The following is a 16,211-nucleotide window of genomic DNA, read 5'->3' on the forward strand; positions in this document are numbered from 1 at the left end:
ATGTTCATGACTAGTGGTTCAGCTTCACATGACGATGGAAGCACTCCTCCCGCTAAAAAAATCAAGCGAGTTAAGCTGGCAAAAGCACAGCGAAGAACTGTGCGTTCTAAGAAGATATCACAAATCCCCAAGGAGAGTCCAAGTGTGGTGGCGGTTGCGATACCTGACCTTCCCAGCACTGGACGGGAAGAGTTGGCTCTTTCCAAGATTTGCAAGTGCTGAAAGGAGCACCCACAGTCCACTTGCTGATATGCAAATTGAAGATGCCACTGTTGAAGTACAACAGGATGAGGATACTGTGTAGCTGGCGCTGAGGAGGAAGTTGGCGAGTTGGATTCTGACGGTGATGTGGTTTGTTTAAATCAGGCTCTGGGAGAGACAGTTGTTGTCCGTGGGATGAAAAAGCCCATCACGGTCATGCCTGGGCAGAAGACCAAACATTCCACCTCTTTGGTCTGGCAATATTTCTATCCAAATCCGGACAACAACTGTCTTGCCATATGTACTTTATGTAAAGGTGAAATAAGTAGGGGTAGGGACGTTAACCACCTAGGAACATCCTCCCTTATACGGCACCTGCAGCGCGTTCATAAAAAGTTACTGTCAAGTTCAGAAACTTTGGCTAAGACCGTAAGCAGTCCAGGGATACCTAAATCCCGTTGTCCTGTTGCATCCAAGCGCCTGCAAACCACACCGTCAACTCCCTCCTCGTCAATTTCCTCCTTAGTCAGGATCGGAAGAAGTCGTGCAGGCCATGTCACTGGCATGACTGACTCTCCTATCCGGGATTCCTCCGGAGGATCCTGCATTGCTACGCCTCCTGCTGCCGCTGCTACTGTTGCTGCTGCTGGGAGTCGTTCATCATCCCAGAGAGGAAGTAGGAACACCACTACTTTTACTAAACAATTGACCCTCCAACAGTCCTTAGCGAGGAGGATGAAGTACGACAGCAGTCATCCTGAAGCAAAACGTATAACTGAGGCCTTTACTGCTATGTTGGTGTTAGATGTGCGTCCAATATCTGCCATTAGTGCAGTGGGATTTAGACAATTGATGGAGGTAGTGTGTCCCCGGTTCCAAATCCCGTCTAGATTCCACTTCACTAGGCAGGCGATACCGAGACTGTACAGAAACGTCAGAAAAAGTGTCCTCAGTGTCCTGAAAAATGCGGTTGTACCCAATGTCCACTTAACCACGTACATGTGGACAAGTGGAACAGGGCAGACTAAGGACTATATGACTGTGACAGCCCACTGGGTAGATGTATCACCTTACGCAGCAACAACAGCAGCGTCACCAGTAGCAGCATCTCAGAAACGCCAGCTCGTTCCAAGGCAGGCTACGCTGTGTATCACCGGTTTCAGTAAGAGGCACACCGCCGACAACCTCTTAGAGAAACTGAGGGAAATCATCGCCCAGTGGCTTACCCCACTTAGACTCTCCTGGGGATTTGTGATATCTGACAATGCCACCAATATTGTGCGGGCATTACATCTGGGCAAATTCCAGCATGTCCCATGTTTTGCTCACACAATAAATTTGGAGGTGCAGAATTTTCTGAAAAGCGACAGGGGCGTGCAGGAGACACTTTGGGTGGCCCGAAAAATTTCTGGCCACTTTCGCCATTCAGCGACTGCGTGCCGAAGACTGGAGCGCCAGCAAACACTCTTGAACCTGCCCCGCCATCACCTGAAGCAAGAGGTTGTGACGCGGTGGAACTCAACCCTCTATATGCTTCAGAGGATGGAGGAGCAGCAAAAGGCCATTCAAGCCTATACATCCACCTATGACATAGGCAAAGGAGGGGGTATGCATCTGACTCAAGCGCAGTGGAGAATGATTTCCATGTTGTGCAAGGTTCTCCAGCCCTTCGAACTTGCCAAACGTGAAGTCGGTTCAGACACTGCCAGCTTGAGTCAGGTCATTCCCCTCATCAGGCTTTTGCAGAAGCAGCTGGAGAAAGTGAAGGAGGAGCTAAGATGGCGCGATTCCGTTCGGCTTGTGGGACTTGTGGATGAAGCCCTTCATTCACTTTGTCAGGATTCCAGGGTGGTCAATCTGTTGAAATCAGACCACTACAATTTGGCCACCGTGCTTTATCCTAGGTTTAAAGCCTATGTGGTGTCTCTCTTTGTGGCCGACACAAGCCTGCAGAGGTGCAAAGACCTGCTGGTGAAAACACTGTCAGCTGAAGCGGAACGTGACACGTCAACAGCTCCTTCTTCATTTTCTCCCGCAACTGGGGCTGCCAGGAAAAAACTTAGGTATCCTAAGCAACTCGCTGGCGGTGATGCAGGGCAGGCAGGACCAAGTTTGGACATCTGGTCCTGGACAAGGACCTGGCAACAATTTCTGACATGTCTACTGTCACTGCATATGATACTGTCACCATTGACAGAATGGTGGACGATTACATCGGTGACAGCATCCAAGTAGGCATGTCAGACAGTCCGTACCTGTACTGGCAGGAAAAAGAGGCAATTTGGAGGCCCTTGTACAAACTGGCTCTATTTTACCTGAGTTGCCCCCCCTCCAGTGTGTACTCCGAAAGAGTGTTTAGTGCAGCCGGGAACCTTGTCAGCGAAAGGCGTAGGAGGTTGCTTCCACAAAATGTGGAGAAGATGATGTTCATAAAAATGAATTATCAACTCTTCCAGGGAGACCAGCCTCCAGAACGTACAGAGGGACCTGTGGTGGTGGATTCCAGCGGGGACGAGTTAATACTCTGTGAGGATGAGGATGTACACAACACTGAAGAGGGTGAGGAATTGGTGGATGAGGAGGATGAGGGCGACATCTTGCCTCCGTAGAGCCAGTTTGTGCAGGGACAGATTAATTGCCAGCTTGTTTTGTGGTGGCCCAAACGAACCAATCATTTCAGCCACAGTCGTGTGGCAGACCCTGGCGCTGAAATGATTGGTTTGTTAAAGTGTGCATGTCCTGTTTATACAACATAAGGGTGGGTGGGAGGACCCAAGGACAATTCCATCTTGCACCTCTTTTTTTTCTTTGCATTATGTACTGTTTGAGGCCAAGTTTTTCAAACTGCCATCCTGTCTGCCACTGCAGTGTCACTCCTAGATGAGCCACGTGTTTGTGCTGCCCACTCGTGTCGCTTAGCATAGTCATCCAGCTACCTCGGTGCAACCTTTTGGACATAAAAACACTATTGTGAGGTGTGAGGTGTTCAGAATAGACTGGAAATGAGTGGAAATTAAGGTTATTGACGTTAATAACAGCATAGGACCAGAAAAAAACACAAATTCTGTGATTTAAGCTGTTTTTATGCTTTTTTAAAAAAAAATACAGATCCAAAACACAAAACCCAGAACCCAAAACACGGAAGGGTGGTTTTGGCAAAACCAATCCAGAACCAAAACACGAAGAAAGATCCAGATCCAAAACCAAAACACAAAATATGAAAAGTGGCCGGTGCACACCCCTACTACTAACCCTGGCTATGTGACACACAACTCCACCAGTGTATATATAACACACTAAGGAGTCTATTTACTAAGCAATGTTAGGAGACAGAGTGAAAAGTGATAAGGTACCAGTCAATCAGCTCTCAGCTGTCATTTTTCAAACACAGCCTGTGAGATGGCAGTTAGGAGCTGATTGGCTGGCACCTTATCACTTTTCACTCTGTCTCCTAACACTGCTTAGTAAATAGACCCCTCAATCAGCTTGTGCCCACTGCCCAACATATAGACAACCTCAGTCCTACAGATCTTTACACCAGTCTGTGTACAAACATTTTTCACCTACTAGCACGAGCCCCCACAAAATAACAGTAATCTCCTGTGCACCCAAAAAAAACATTGGTCTCCAACCTGTAGAACCCTTAGAAAAATTATTACACTGTGCCTCCATTATTTCACTCTAAGGAGGGAACTGAATTAGCAGCAGTTAAATCTTTGGTTACTACAGTTTGACTTAACGTGCTTATTGCTGGGTAATTTAGCTTACCGCGCATATGTGCACTCCTACTTAATGCATAATTCAATTGGAAAATGCTTTTCCCGGCGGACATGTGGTAATTCTGGCTGGTAATATCGTATTAAATGTGGAAAAAAATGGGGAAATCAGCCTTTACCGCAAAACAGTGCAAACTAATATTGGATAACAGTATAGTCTATTATTGGCCAAAAGCAAAGTATTGGGCGTTATCCGGTCAGATAGTCAACAGTAACCACATTGACATTCATAAAGTTGATGTTAAAATGTCGACATGAAAACATTGGCATGGTTCAACGTTTCGGCAGGCACCATGTCCACATGCTCAGAATATCGACATGTCCACAATGTCAGCATCTGAAATGTCACCATGTGACATGCCGACATTCTGAGGATGCTGAGGATTAGACACTGCCAGGAGGGTTGGGGTTAGGCAGTGGGCATGGGAGGGGGTGGAGTAGGGTTTGGCACTGGAGGGGGAGTAGGTTAAGGCATAGGGGAATACTGGAACGCTGCTCCTCAGACGTCCAGTGGCAAATGCAGGATTTCTAGAGGGGGGTTTCCAAATGCTTGATTTTAGAGTGAGTGTGGCCAGTCCATGAAGAGGGTAGAATTAGCACTTAACCAGCTTTAATATGCGTCATACAAAGTGTATTGTGTGTCATAATATCAGCATATACAGGACCAGCAATCACAGTAAGCCATTAAATGCGGCAGTAGGGCCAACCTGCCTGAGCTGAATGTTTTTTATTTGATATGTGGCCACTATTCCTTAGCACTGGAGCAAGTCTGGGGGAGCAGCAGAATAACCTAGCACTGTCCTGGACATATATGTACGTATTGAGCTCTATAGCAGCACATCCCTAACAGTGAATGTTTTCCAGATCTCCTAGTTAGTGCACAGGTTATTTATTACTGACTAAAAGAATCACAGGTGGTGCTAATTATTACATTTGTGATACTGTGAAGAACATGCAGCACTAGTAAAATTCTATTACATTACTATTTCTATTGTGGTCATGGTGTGGGCTGGGGAGGGGGGTTTCCAGGCAGACGGAAACCCCCCCTGCGTTTGCCTATGACGTCTGCTCCAGAACAGCTGCACACGTGATCATTGGAACCCAAAAGAGAAGACACTGGAGCCGCCACTGCCGCCAGGGAAAAGTAAGACACCAATAGACCACCAAGGATGGTTTCTCGAAAGTTCATCATGTCGACATAATAGAAAGCAAGCTTTTAGCAAAATGCCTGCAAGTTAATTTTTTTTGTGTCATTTTTTGCCACTTTTAAAAATTTCTATAAAAACCCTGTAACTCTCATCCGCAAGCTTAAAAACACCATCAATACATCACCTCCATATACCCGACCCTACATCTTTTAACCCATTATACTGCATTGTGCAGATTATCACCCCAAAAATGACATGTCATTATTGGCCAAATTAAGTTCATAAAACACTTCCAAATGCCTAATTAATCATTAGGGAGGTGCCCCGGGGGTTCTGAACCAAGTCTCGACATTTTACCTTACAATAGGTAATTTCCTTGACTTTTCACCTGCTCGGAGGCTGCAAACAAAAATCTGTGTAAAACAGTATAGAGAGTTAACGCGTGATAACTTGCACGGCTAACTGAGTAGTAAAAATCTTTGTTAAGTTGCATTTACCCACGTTAACTCATGTAAACGGGTTATCGTGGTTAATTGAAATTCCCCCCTATGTTCACAGAAAAATATATATACATCAGCCCATGTCTAAATAAAAAAATGCAGTATACTCTGCCCCCCCCCCATGCCCTACATACTAGGCTGTGCCCCACAACAAGAATTACAAAAGCATTTACCTTTAAACAAAACTTGGGCATGTGCCCAATCCAAATGCCGGGAATTATTGCATTGGGTTACGCTGTGCATCGCTATAACATCACCTAATCATGATGTCCTTGGAGGTTCCAGCAAACGGCAAATCATTATGCCAAAAAGCTAAGTGCTGCGAAGCCAATCTAATGGTTACTGCCAGGTGTCATTCACAGACAGTCTCCGATGCAGGAGAAGGGGAGAACACAGGGGGGTAAGCAGGTAACCTATGTAGGTTTGCTCATCTCGGATATATGTGACGAGTCACATCCTTAGCAATAATAAGACTGAGATATGATTACATACGTGTACCAAAGCTTGGGATGGCGGCCTATGGAATGATTGGTTCCGTTTGTAGAAGATTCTTTTGTTGCAGATTTGCTCAGGAGGAATTCCTGGAGTTTCAGCTTTACCTCCGTGCTGGCCACAGCTCCTGAAACACAATAGAATAAATAAAAAAAATGTAATAGAAAATTTGAAAAAATCACCACCGTTTTTAACCGAGACAAGCAAAATAGTTCTCTAGACAATAGTCGAACACTTTATGTGATTCTCATGCCAGATATCAGACACTATAAATAAACAAAATGGTACAGCATGTCCCACGGGCACAGAAAGGGTTAAACTTGATTTAGGAAGTGTTCCTTCATTTGGCTTGTTTCTAAGTAACAGGTTCACACAGTGTAGACTCCACTATAGGGAGAGGCCAATAAAAGTGACAATTTAATTTAGCTTCCCACACTATTTGTTTACCCATAGGGTAGTTGTGAAATTACTTACTGCTAACATTTCAAATTAATGTTGTGACTCTGAAAGCATAAAATACATAGCGTGTGCAGTTGGAAAATGGATTAAATGCTCTCCCCTAAGGTCAATTAAATGCAAGTTTGTGCTTACGTGCCTGCTAAATGAAAACCCTGCTACACCTATGTTGTGGGATGGGAACAAAATCTCAGCCCATGCATTAAAAATGTCAGCAATTTCTAACAAAGTTTTCTTTACGGTTTGTGGCTATAGTTGTAGACATATTTACAGTATTTTAAGATCTTATACTCAGTTAGTATAGTTGTCAGCTCTTATAAATATTTTCCGGGGAAAGATTGCAGCTGAGCTGGTGCACATACGTAGGTTATGCATGGCACCAGAGCCGTACCTAGACTTTTTGGTGCCCTGTGCCAGAAAGAGCATTGGCGCCCCCCTCATTTTTCAAATAGACATACTGCACCCAAAAAAGGGCCATGGTTTCATGGGGAAGGGCCAGGGAAGAGATAGGAGAGGCCAGGAGATGCTGGGGATGAAATAAGAGGAAGCTACAAGCAAGAATGATAATAAACATAAATTTGACAGGTCCAAACAGCGCCCCCGACCAGTGGTGCCCTGTGTGATGGCACCGGCCGCACCACCCTAGCTACGGCCCTGCATGGCACCTTCCCAGCAGTCCATAGAGCGCTACATTCCTAGTAATCATTTCATGTTTACTGAATTTGATCACTGTATAGAGCCGCAGAAATATAGGACCTCCCCAGATGAGGATACCTGTGTGACATAAGGGAGGACATAGCAAAATAAAGTGCACTAATGATGGCGTAATACCCTGGACAGACTGAGCAGATGTTTCATTATACTAATGCCAGATGTTGGCAGAATTTTGGCCTCTACTTCACAATTCACAGTCCTGAATGGTCATTTCTCCATATTGGGACATGGTACAGGGTATCCTGAATTCTATATAATAAGATCCATTTATAAATGATCCTTGAATTTCCCTTCCACCCCCCTTGCCATTACCCCAAATCAAAATAAAGATAAAAACAGGCACCCTGCAAACATTTGGCTTGTGCTCTGGGAGCTACTTAGTGTAATGATCATTATAAAAACAAGTTCAATCCAGGACTGGCATATTTGAATACATAGGGCCCGATGCTAAGTTTGAAAGCAATCGCATCCAAGACAGGATATAAAAATCAGGTACGTCAGGTATAAAATGCGCTTACTAACAAAAAGGTAAATTGCCTGTAAATGCAAAGTTGCAAAAATCACAAGATGCCTGCAAGCCTGCACCCGTAGCACAAGCACACAGGTTACGTCAGGCATATATAAGATACACCTTGCATGTTTGAAAAAAAAAAATTTGTACAGCGAAATATGTATTTGCTATTAGGTGTGAATAAAATAGACAAAACTTCTACAAATTCAGTAAGTACAATTCTCCTTCCCTTGTTGGGTGGTCGCCCATCTGTGAGTTTATTCAAATGCTGCTACAAACCCCTCCCCCAAATTCGTGTGACCAAACGTGCAAGGACAGAGACACCCACTGTAAGTGCCCATGCAAGCTGTAATACTGATTGGTGCCTCCTTATACGACACCATTGGTCGCACCATTGAAACTTGCACTAGCTCTATGGCAGGTGCAGTTTCTACACTTGACCACGGCCTCCTATTCTTGCAGCTGTGTCTGGCAATGCAGCCGTTTGCATTGATACACCCATGACACTCCCATAACACGCCCACTAAAGGGAACATGTGTGCATGCACTACTAGCCACCTCCCAGTCACCGTCCTGGAACGCCCATCACATTACGGTCACGTTTCTGATACCGCCTGACCCAAACACAATACACTTTTGTGCGTACACTCAGTGTAACGCACGGGTCATAGGGCTTTTCAGAAAATATTGCACATGCGCAGTTGCATATAATCGCTGAAGAACATGAACATCAACATTGCCTGCGGATTGCATGCAACTCAGAATCAGGCTGAAAATCATAATATTTGCATGAGCAATACAAAACAGCAGCTATGAGCTTCAGCAGTGACTCCACAAACAGCTAAGCAGAAAGCGGTTAGTTAGCATTGGCCACTGCCCTCATTAATATATATCAGCACCCACCCTCAGGCACCAGCAAGTGATACAGCTGGATCTGCATTGCAATTACGCCAGCAAGGTCCTATGTCAGATTGCCTTGCCCTCTCTCTCCTCCGTCCCACCTCTCCAGGAGCGAGCGCTCATAAATATCAGATGCACGCAGATCTGCAGAGCCACGTACGCCTGCGGCCTGTTTTCTGGACGTGAGCAGAGCAAATTTGCGTATATTACAATAGTCCAACCCAGCATCAGCCCCGCTGTGTTTATTCAATCCAATCCAGACTTTTCTGATCAAATAACGAGATCTGTAAAGCAGTTATTATTTTTGTTTTGTATCATCATATTGTTTACGCTTATTATTAAGACTATTACATGTAAAAAAAAACAATGCTGGTTAGTTCAGTTATTCTGTTTGTTTTTTTTGTTTTGTTTTTTACCGCTGTGAAGATACTGAAAGCCTAAAAAGCATTATAAAAGTTGAATTAAATATCAGTATTGCATTTTTATATACATTGTTGGCTGTTTAATTTTGAATGGTCACTGTTTTTGAACGTATTTGTTTTATCTATTTTAATTGCATGTAACACACATTTCCATTATCTTTGATGCAAAGTAGGAGATATTCATCGGCAGAGGAAGTTGCATGTGTTTGTCTCCCTCTAGTGGGCAAGCACACAGCACAGTAACTGATTCTCTGTCTGACACAAAATACTTTCAGTTCTTTTTTCAATAAAACATCCTGCAGATATTATTTTGACAAATCTAAAAATGTCCAAGGCCGCTAACAAGACATTTTATATGATTGTTGTGACTAAAGAATCCAGAATATCCTACCTACTCCAGGAATAACAAAAATATACAATAGGTGTGAGGAAACAATGGGTCAACGGCCTAAAAAAAAAAAACTCCCAAAGGCACAAACGTTTTGTTTTGTTTTTACGCTAAAAATAATAACAAAGTACAACTACAACTAGCAGGTACAGCAAAAGAAAAAACATCAAGAAATAATGTCAGGCAGCACAATATCAGCGCCCTGTGTGTGTCACTGTATAAATACTGTGCAGTCAATATGTCCTAAATTAGTAACCATTAACATCCATGATTATGGTAAACTGCGAAGTCCTGTTGCGCCCTACAAATGAATGATAGAGGTGATGATAGATTTCCTAGGCCAATGTCTAGTGCTTAATTCTGCAATTAAACATCTCACTATTTCACTAGGGAAGAAGAGCGACTGTCCTGGGAGAACCAGGTAACACCAGAGCACTATGTAGGTGTCCTTAGGCTGTTGTTAGTAGAGAAGGTTACTAAAACTTGCAAATATGTTTTACTGACAATTTTGTAAATATTTACTGACATATGCTATTTTTAAATTTCTGCTGAGAAGTAAAACGAAATTCCTGGATTGCATGTAAATCACCGGTGATATTACGGGAGGATCTCAGGTGTCTGGAATACTCCCTAGGTAAAGAATATTGCTTGTAACTTTAAATAATTTTTTTCTTCTGAGATTCAAATACATTTTTAAAAATGAACAGCTCTTGCAGCTCTACTTGTAACCAACAGGTGGCGACACATGGAACCACTCATCCAGGGCTTGGTAATTATTAGTCACTTGTGGACACACCTGTATTGCACTATACATTATTTCAGGGTAATCTGGAGATGTGCAAGCCTAGGAATGGACAGCATATGATCCTGGATTACTACTAGTCATTATCATCAGCATCTATCTGCACCTTCCTGTTTTTAAGTGCAAAAGATACTCAACACATAATAACAGGCACATAGATGCTTATGTGCTGGTTTGCATGGATCACATTTGCGTACACCTCCTTACTGACCTACGAGAGAACCCCCTTCTCAACCCCGTTCCACCTCTCCAAAAGTAGGTCTAGATTATTCTGGATGCCCTCGGCTCTGCCTTCTCGCATTTGCATGTGCAGAACGAATTCATCCATAATGCGCTACGCAAACTCCGCACGTTCAACTTTGCATAATCTCCCAAGCATTCTCCCATTAGTTCATAAAACTATTCATTTTCAGAACTACCGATTAGCAGTATATCAGGATTAAATATTTTCGGACATCTGAATGTAGTCCACTCAGAGCCGGATTAGGGGGGGGGTCAGTGCCCCAGGTCCCCCTCTGTCACGGGCCACCCCAGGCCAGAGCACACTGCTGCTCTGTGCATTTTGTAAGGGCCAGACAAGTGGGGGCAGGCCAGATAACAAGTGGGGAGGGGCCAGATAATGAGTGTGAGTGGACCGGTTGATAAGAGGGTGTAGGGCTGACAAGAGGAGGAGGGCCGAATGAGTGGGGACGAGCCCCCTGTTTTAAGTGCCCTGGGCCTCCCAGAGGCTTAATCCAGACGGATTCTACTATATTCTCACAGGCTGTTAGTAAATTGCTGCGGATTAGCATCAAGCTCTCTATCCTAATAAAATAGGCTTCTCCTAATGGGGGTTGGGACAATTGGTAAATAAGCTAGAATACTTTTATCATAAAACATCACTTGCAAGCTATCAATTTGAAGGACAAATGTGTGTGTTTTATATGAAATCTGATAGGTAGCACAGAGGTCAATCTGACATATACAATTTGTTTCTGTCTGTGACTAAAGGCTGCCTAGTTGTTAGTGACACTTTGTAATAGACACTGATTACAAATGAAAATAGTAATAGGATTTTGGAAAATAAGGAATGAAAAACAAATGAACAGTCATTTTGAGGTTACTAAGTGTGTGCAAAAGGTCTTAAGATGAATTGGACAAGTTTTCTTTGGTATAAGAAAATAAGTCACGGCCGCAATGTGAATGACCACAGCTAGTTATTGTACACACTTTATTATAGCTGTCAACGATAATAAGTTATTTATACACTTTCACCCCGGTCACAAAGTATTGTCATTTGTAGAAATGTAATGAGAATGCATGCTCCTTAACCTAATGACATTATGCAGTGTGGGATTGCCACATTATTCAAAAATAATGCAAAAAGCAATGCGCAAAGCACAAGCTAAATGGTTCATGCCAACTAAATAAAAAATAAAACCAATAAGGTGTAAGAACATTTTTTTTATTGAGGAATATGGAGAAATTATTGCCAAGCCTTTTATAATAAAAAGGAACATCCAAAGTGCTAATTCATATGCCCAATCGATATTACTATTAGCAAATTATAGTTACAGTATTACTTTTTCTATTGCAGTGCTTACAATCATGTGTAAAAAAATAGAGCCCATTCTATAAATAAATTCTATACACCCATAACCATCTGTGTTATACTTGTGTCTGTGTGCAGTTGTGCCAAGGTTTTTTGACAAAAAGCAAGTCACGTCCGCACCTCAACACTTGAGCACATTGTGTAGATGCCTTCTAGGGCAGGGGTGTTCAACATTGAGCTGCTCTGGAACTACACAATCCACTGTTGCTATTAGGGTATGTGGCAGGACATGCTGACATGTGTAGATCCACAGCAACAGGGGGCCGGCCGCATGTTGAATACCCCTGCTCTAGGGTCAACACAAGTGGTCTAACCAGTGTTGTGCTGTATTTTTCCCATTCATGTCAATGTGTTTTTTGTGTGCTCCACTGAAAAACCTGTATGAAAATAAATAGGCCATGGAAATAAATGGGCCATAGAATTGAATGGTGTTGCATAACACAGGTAATTATTTTTAGCCACATCAATAGAAATTCAATTAAGCTCTATAGATGTCTTATCGAATCAGGGAGTCCCAAGGACTTTATCTCACCACCACCAATATCAAGTGGCCAGCGTGAGAAAACCAGTTTGTAGTCAGAATGTTGACACATGAAATTAGGGTTAAGGTGGGTACACACCTAGCAGATATATCTGTAGATGATGGTTGTTCATATACACTGAATGGTCATCATCTTCCAGGCAGCCGCAGGTCCTGCTGGCCGGGGGCGGGGGATGATCCAACCCCCACGCGGCTGTCGCTGGATATGTGCAGGCGGTTTACAGACCGCCTGTACACACTTGCCGATGGACAGGTATGTCTGCAGATATCTGTCAATCACCTGTGTAGCACAGTCAATGCAATAGATCTGTGAACGACGTCGTTCACAGACATATCACTGGTACACACTGGCCGACGGGCATCAGATATATTGGCCGATCAATTGATCGGCCAATATATCTGTCAGTGTGTACCCAGCTTTAGGCTTGTGGTTAGTATAATGCTGCAATTAGGGTTAGAAGTGGATCAAGCTAAAATATCAGTGTTGACAGTCCAATCTAAAGTTAGGGTTAGGCTGTGGTTAGGGTTAGGCTGTGGGTAGGGTTAGGCTGTGGGTTAGGGAAGAGTTTACGGTTAGGGCTAGAAGCACCTGAAAATGCAAAGTCGACATGCCGGCTGTAAACATTCATAGTTCCAGGCAGAGACCACTGCTTTTTAGAGCATGACTGGTTGTGTCTGAAGATGGGGCACTGTTTTTTTCTTAGAGCCTCTACATGGTTTGTTAAACATTTTTTGCATGTTTCTTACACTTTTCTGATGTGGCACGCCCTCCAATAGTAATAGTATATGGAATCAAATAAATATAAATGCTTTGAACTATCAATGTAATAAAATTATAGTCAAATTAAATTGTTTAGATTTTTTTAAAGTGATAGAAAAGTGTAAAAATACTATGTTATGTGACATATTAAAAAAAACAAAACCTGTATATATATATTTTGAAGGGTTTAATATATTATAGACACAGGGAAATCAAGTCTGCATACCACTACCCCTACCCTTCCCACCACCTGCTCCAACATTTGGAAGTCTGGTAGTGGAGCAGGGAGTGTGGCATACTGGGGCATGCCCGGGTCATAGTGGGTGTGGTGTGGCCTGCCCCTCCAATTATTGCCAAATGCACTGGAGGCACAATCGTGGGATAGCGATACAGGGCCTACTTCAGACCCGCTCGTGAGCGCAGGACGCTCGCAAACGGGTCGATGGTGCCCTAATGTGCATGCGCACGACGGAGGGAGCTCCGTCGTGCGCATGCGCGAGACCCGCATAGCGACAGCCAAGCTGTCGTTATGGGTCTCGCACCAAAGGGGGCGTGCTGTCGATGGTGAGTGACAGCACGCCCCCTTTGGTGGGCGTGCCGGGGGCGTGGCTGCCAGACGGAGGCGTTCCCATGGGAACGCCTACCGTCTGAGTCCGGCCTCACTGACATCAGTAGTGATGTCAGTGGGAGTGATTTTGGCTCTGATAGAGCCAAAATCACTCCAGGGCTTGCGGCAGCGAGACCCTACCTCAGGGTCTCGTCGCAAGCCCGATGGTCACGATGGTCTTGACCATCGCGACCATCATCATGGCCGCTCGCTATAGCTGTGGGTGGTCACCCACAGCTATACGAGCGGCCAGGAGGCCGCTCCATTTTAAGGTAGGAGGGCCCTGATTCAGAGCGAGCGCTCTGGTCAGAGCTTCCGGCTCTGAATCAGGCCCTCAGTTCCTTCAATTAAGGACATTAGTGCAAATAAAAGATGGCTACAAGGTAAGGATCAACGCTTTATTTCAGTGGTTCTCAAACTTGTTCCTTAGGACCCCACACAGGTCACGTTTTCCAGGTCACCCAGCAGGAGCACAGGTGTATTCATTACTCACTGACACATTTTAAAACATCCACAGGTGGAGCTAATTATTTCACTTGTGATTCTGTTAGGAGACCTGGAAAACATGCACCGTTTGGGGTCCTGAGGACCGAATTTGAGAACCTGTGCTTTATTTGATAGGAACGAAAATTTGCTAACACAGGTTCTAAACTACAAGTGCAGTGATAAGAACCCATATTAACAGGTCACCAATAAGTTCTGAGTAAGCTACTGCAAGATAGATTCATGAAATTAGATATCTATTTGATTGCTGTATATCTTTTTAAATGATCTGATCCAGAAACCCAATTGCCGTCCTACAAAAACATATGCAAAAGCGACATTGGCAGGACATAAGGTGACAAGAAACATACTGAGGATACAGTGATGTCACTGGTTCCCATTGTACAGAGAGGCTGCATTCTATTGAATATTAGTTTGGTTCTGGTGCCACTGTAACATAGGTGACAGATGTACTTTAATTACATTTTGCGATTATTTGCAGAGAAAAAAATTATACAGAATCCAAGGCCAGCTGAGCCAAACAAAGCTTCTAATGAAAATAGCATACTCATTGTGAAATCTGCTCATGTTAAGCACAGATCAGTAGATTTTTGATTAAAGTGGTTGACAAATGGGCATCTGGGATTTTCCCAGACTTGTAATTTACCTGAAATGACTGAAAATGATGGACTTATATTATATTTTACTGTTAGCTTGTTATCACTGATAATTAAAACAAATGTTGAAGTTCATATTTCGGTTGTGTTTGCACAGAACGATCACACAAAAGTCTTACTCTCTTTGACTCTCTCCTTGCTGCGAGGGTACGAGAGCAGTTGCTCACGACGGTGCTTCTCTGCCTCCTGTTCCTGCCGTTGTTGCTCCAATTTTTGCTCCTTCTCTCTCTCTAAGATCTCTTGTTGCTGTTTCATGGCCAGTAGTTCTTGCTGCAACTTAGGGACGAACAAAAGGTTTAGATTGAAAAAGTTGCTATTTTATTTAGATATTTGTATCATTTTTAAGTTGTTTGTTAACTTTTGCATAAAATCTTGAATAAAATATTCTTCATGAAGAAAAAAATATATATACTTTTTTATATCATTAAAGCTTGTTTAACATTTGATTAATTCTCATTACAATACTGTCATTATTCATTTTCTTCCCTGATCTCTAGTCTCTATTTTCCTGTCCCAGCCATCCCACCTATGGTGAACCTAATTTTCCAAAAACAATAACATATACAGCTGGCTGCAGTTCTAGATCACCACTGCTGTCCAACTAGAGGACTTCAAGACAGAGCTCACAGCACTCCACGAACAGCTGACAACCCATGTTATGTGTGCACTATGTAGGCAAATCATAAGTATGTTTGCTAACTTTTGTATACGCATACAGTTGGAGCAACATTGTTTGGGACACCTGGCGAGAAAAGAGCACTAATTGCCAAGGGACCATGGTCACATCACCCTCACATCCCCTTACCTCCCAACTGTCCCAAGTTTGGTAGGTTAATCCAAATTTGAGGTTTCTGTCCTGCATACACCTTAGTGTCACTGCTGTTCTGTATAGAACCTCTATCCCTAAACAATCAAGTAAGAACGTCCATGGGGGTGACCACACTTTATGTCCCCTTTCACAGTCTATCCAAATTTCTGTAGCTCCAATCTTGGTAAGTAAGCTCACATACAGATATGACTGATAGGTGCTAATGGAGCTCACCTTGGAGCATTAGAGTTTGTAGGTTGTTTCAAATGAGAGATTTGTACTAAAAAGAGTACACTACTACAGGTATTAGCAATTAGCCTATTACTTGGTAATACAACATAGGCTTGCAGGAGAACCCTAATGCCTTGCTCACCCAAGATCTGGATCCAGACCCTTAGTCAACAGAGACTTTTACTATTGCTAATAGTGCACAA

General features: G+C 43.4%; 1 protein-coding gene across 2 annotated transcripts in view; it reads right to left on the minus strand.

Moving 5' to 3' along the window:
* Positions 1 to 16,211, minus strand: part of HDAC9 (histone deacetylase 9) — an 805,652-nt gene that overhangs the window by 244,809 nt on the left and 544,632 nt on the right. For both annotated transcript variants that reach the window (XM_088457369.1, XM_088457370.1), the window contains 2 exons: positions 15,089 to 15,245; positions 6,118 to 6,244 (listed from right to left, as the gene is read on the minus strand). In XM_088457369.1, coding sequence (XP_088313495.1) covers positions 6,118 to 6,244; positions 15,089 to 15,245 — 284 coding nt within the window. The remainder of the gene's footprint in view (positions 1 to 6,117; positions 6,245 to 15,088; positions 15,246 to 16,211) is intronic.

Source organism: Taudactylus pleione, unplaced genomic scaffold (assembly GCF_031769625.1).
Source record: "Taudactylus pleione unplaced genomic scaffold, aTauple2 ptg000758l, whole genome shotgun sequence".
Classification (NCBI taxonomy): Eukaryota; Metazoa; Chordata; class Amphibia; order Anura; family Myobatrachidae; genus Taudactylus; species Taudactylus pleione.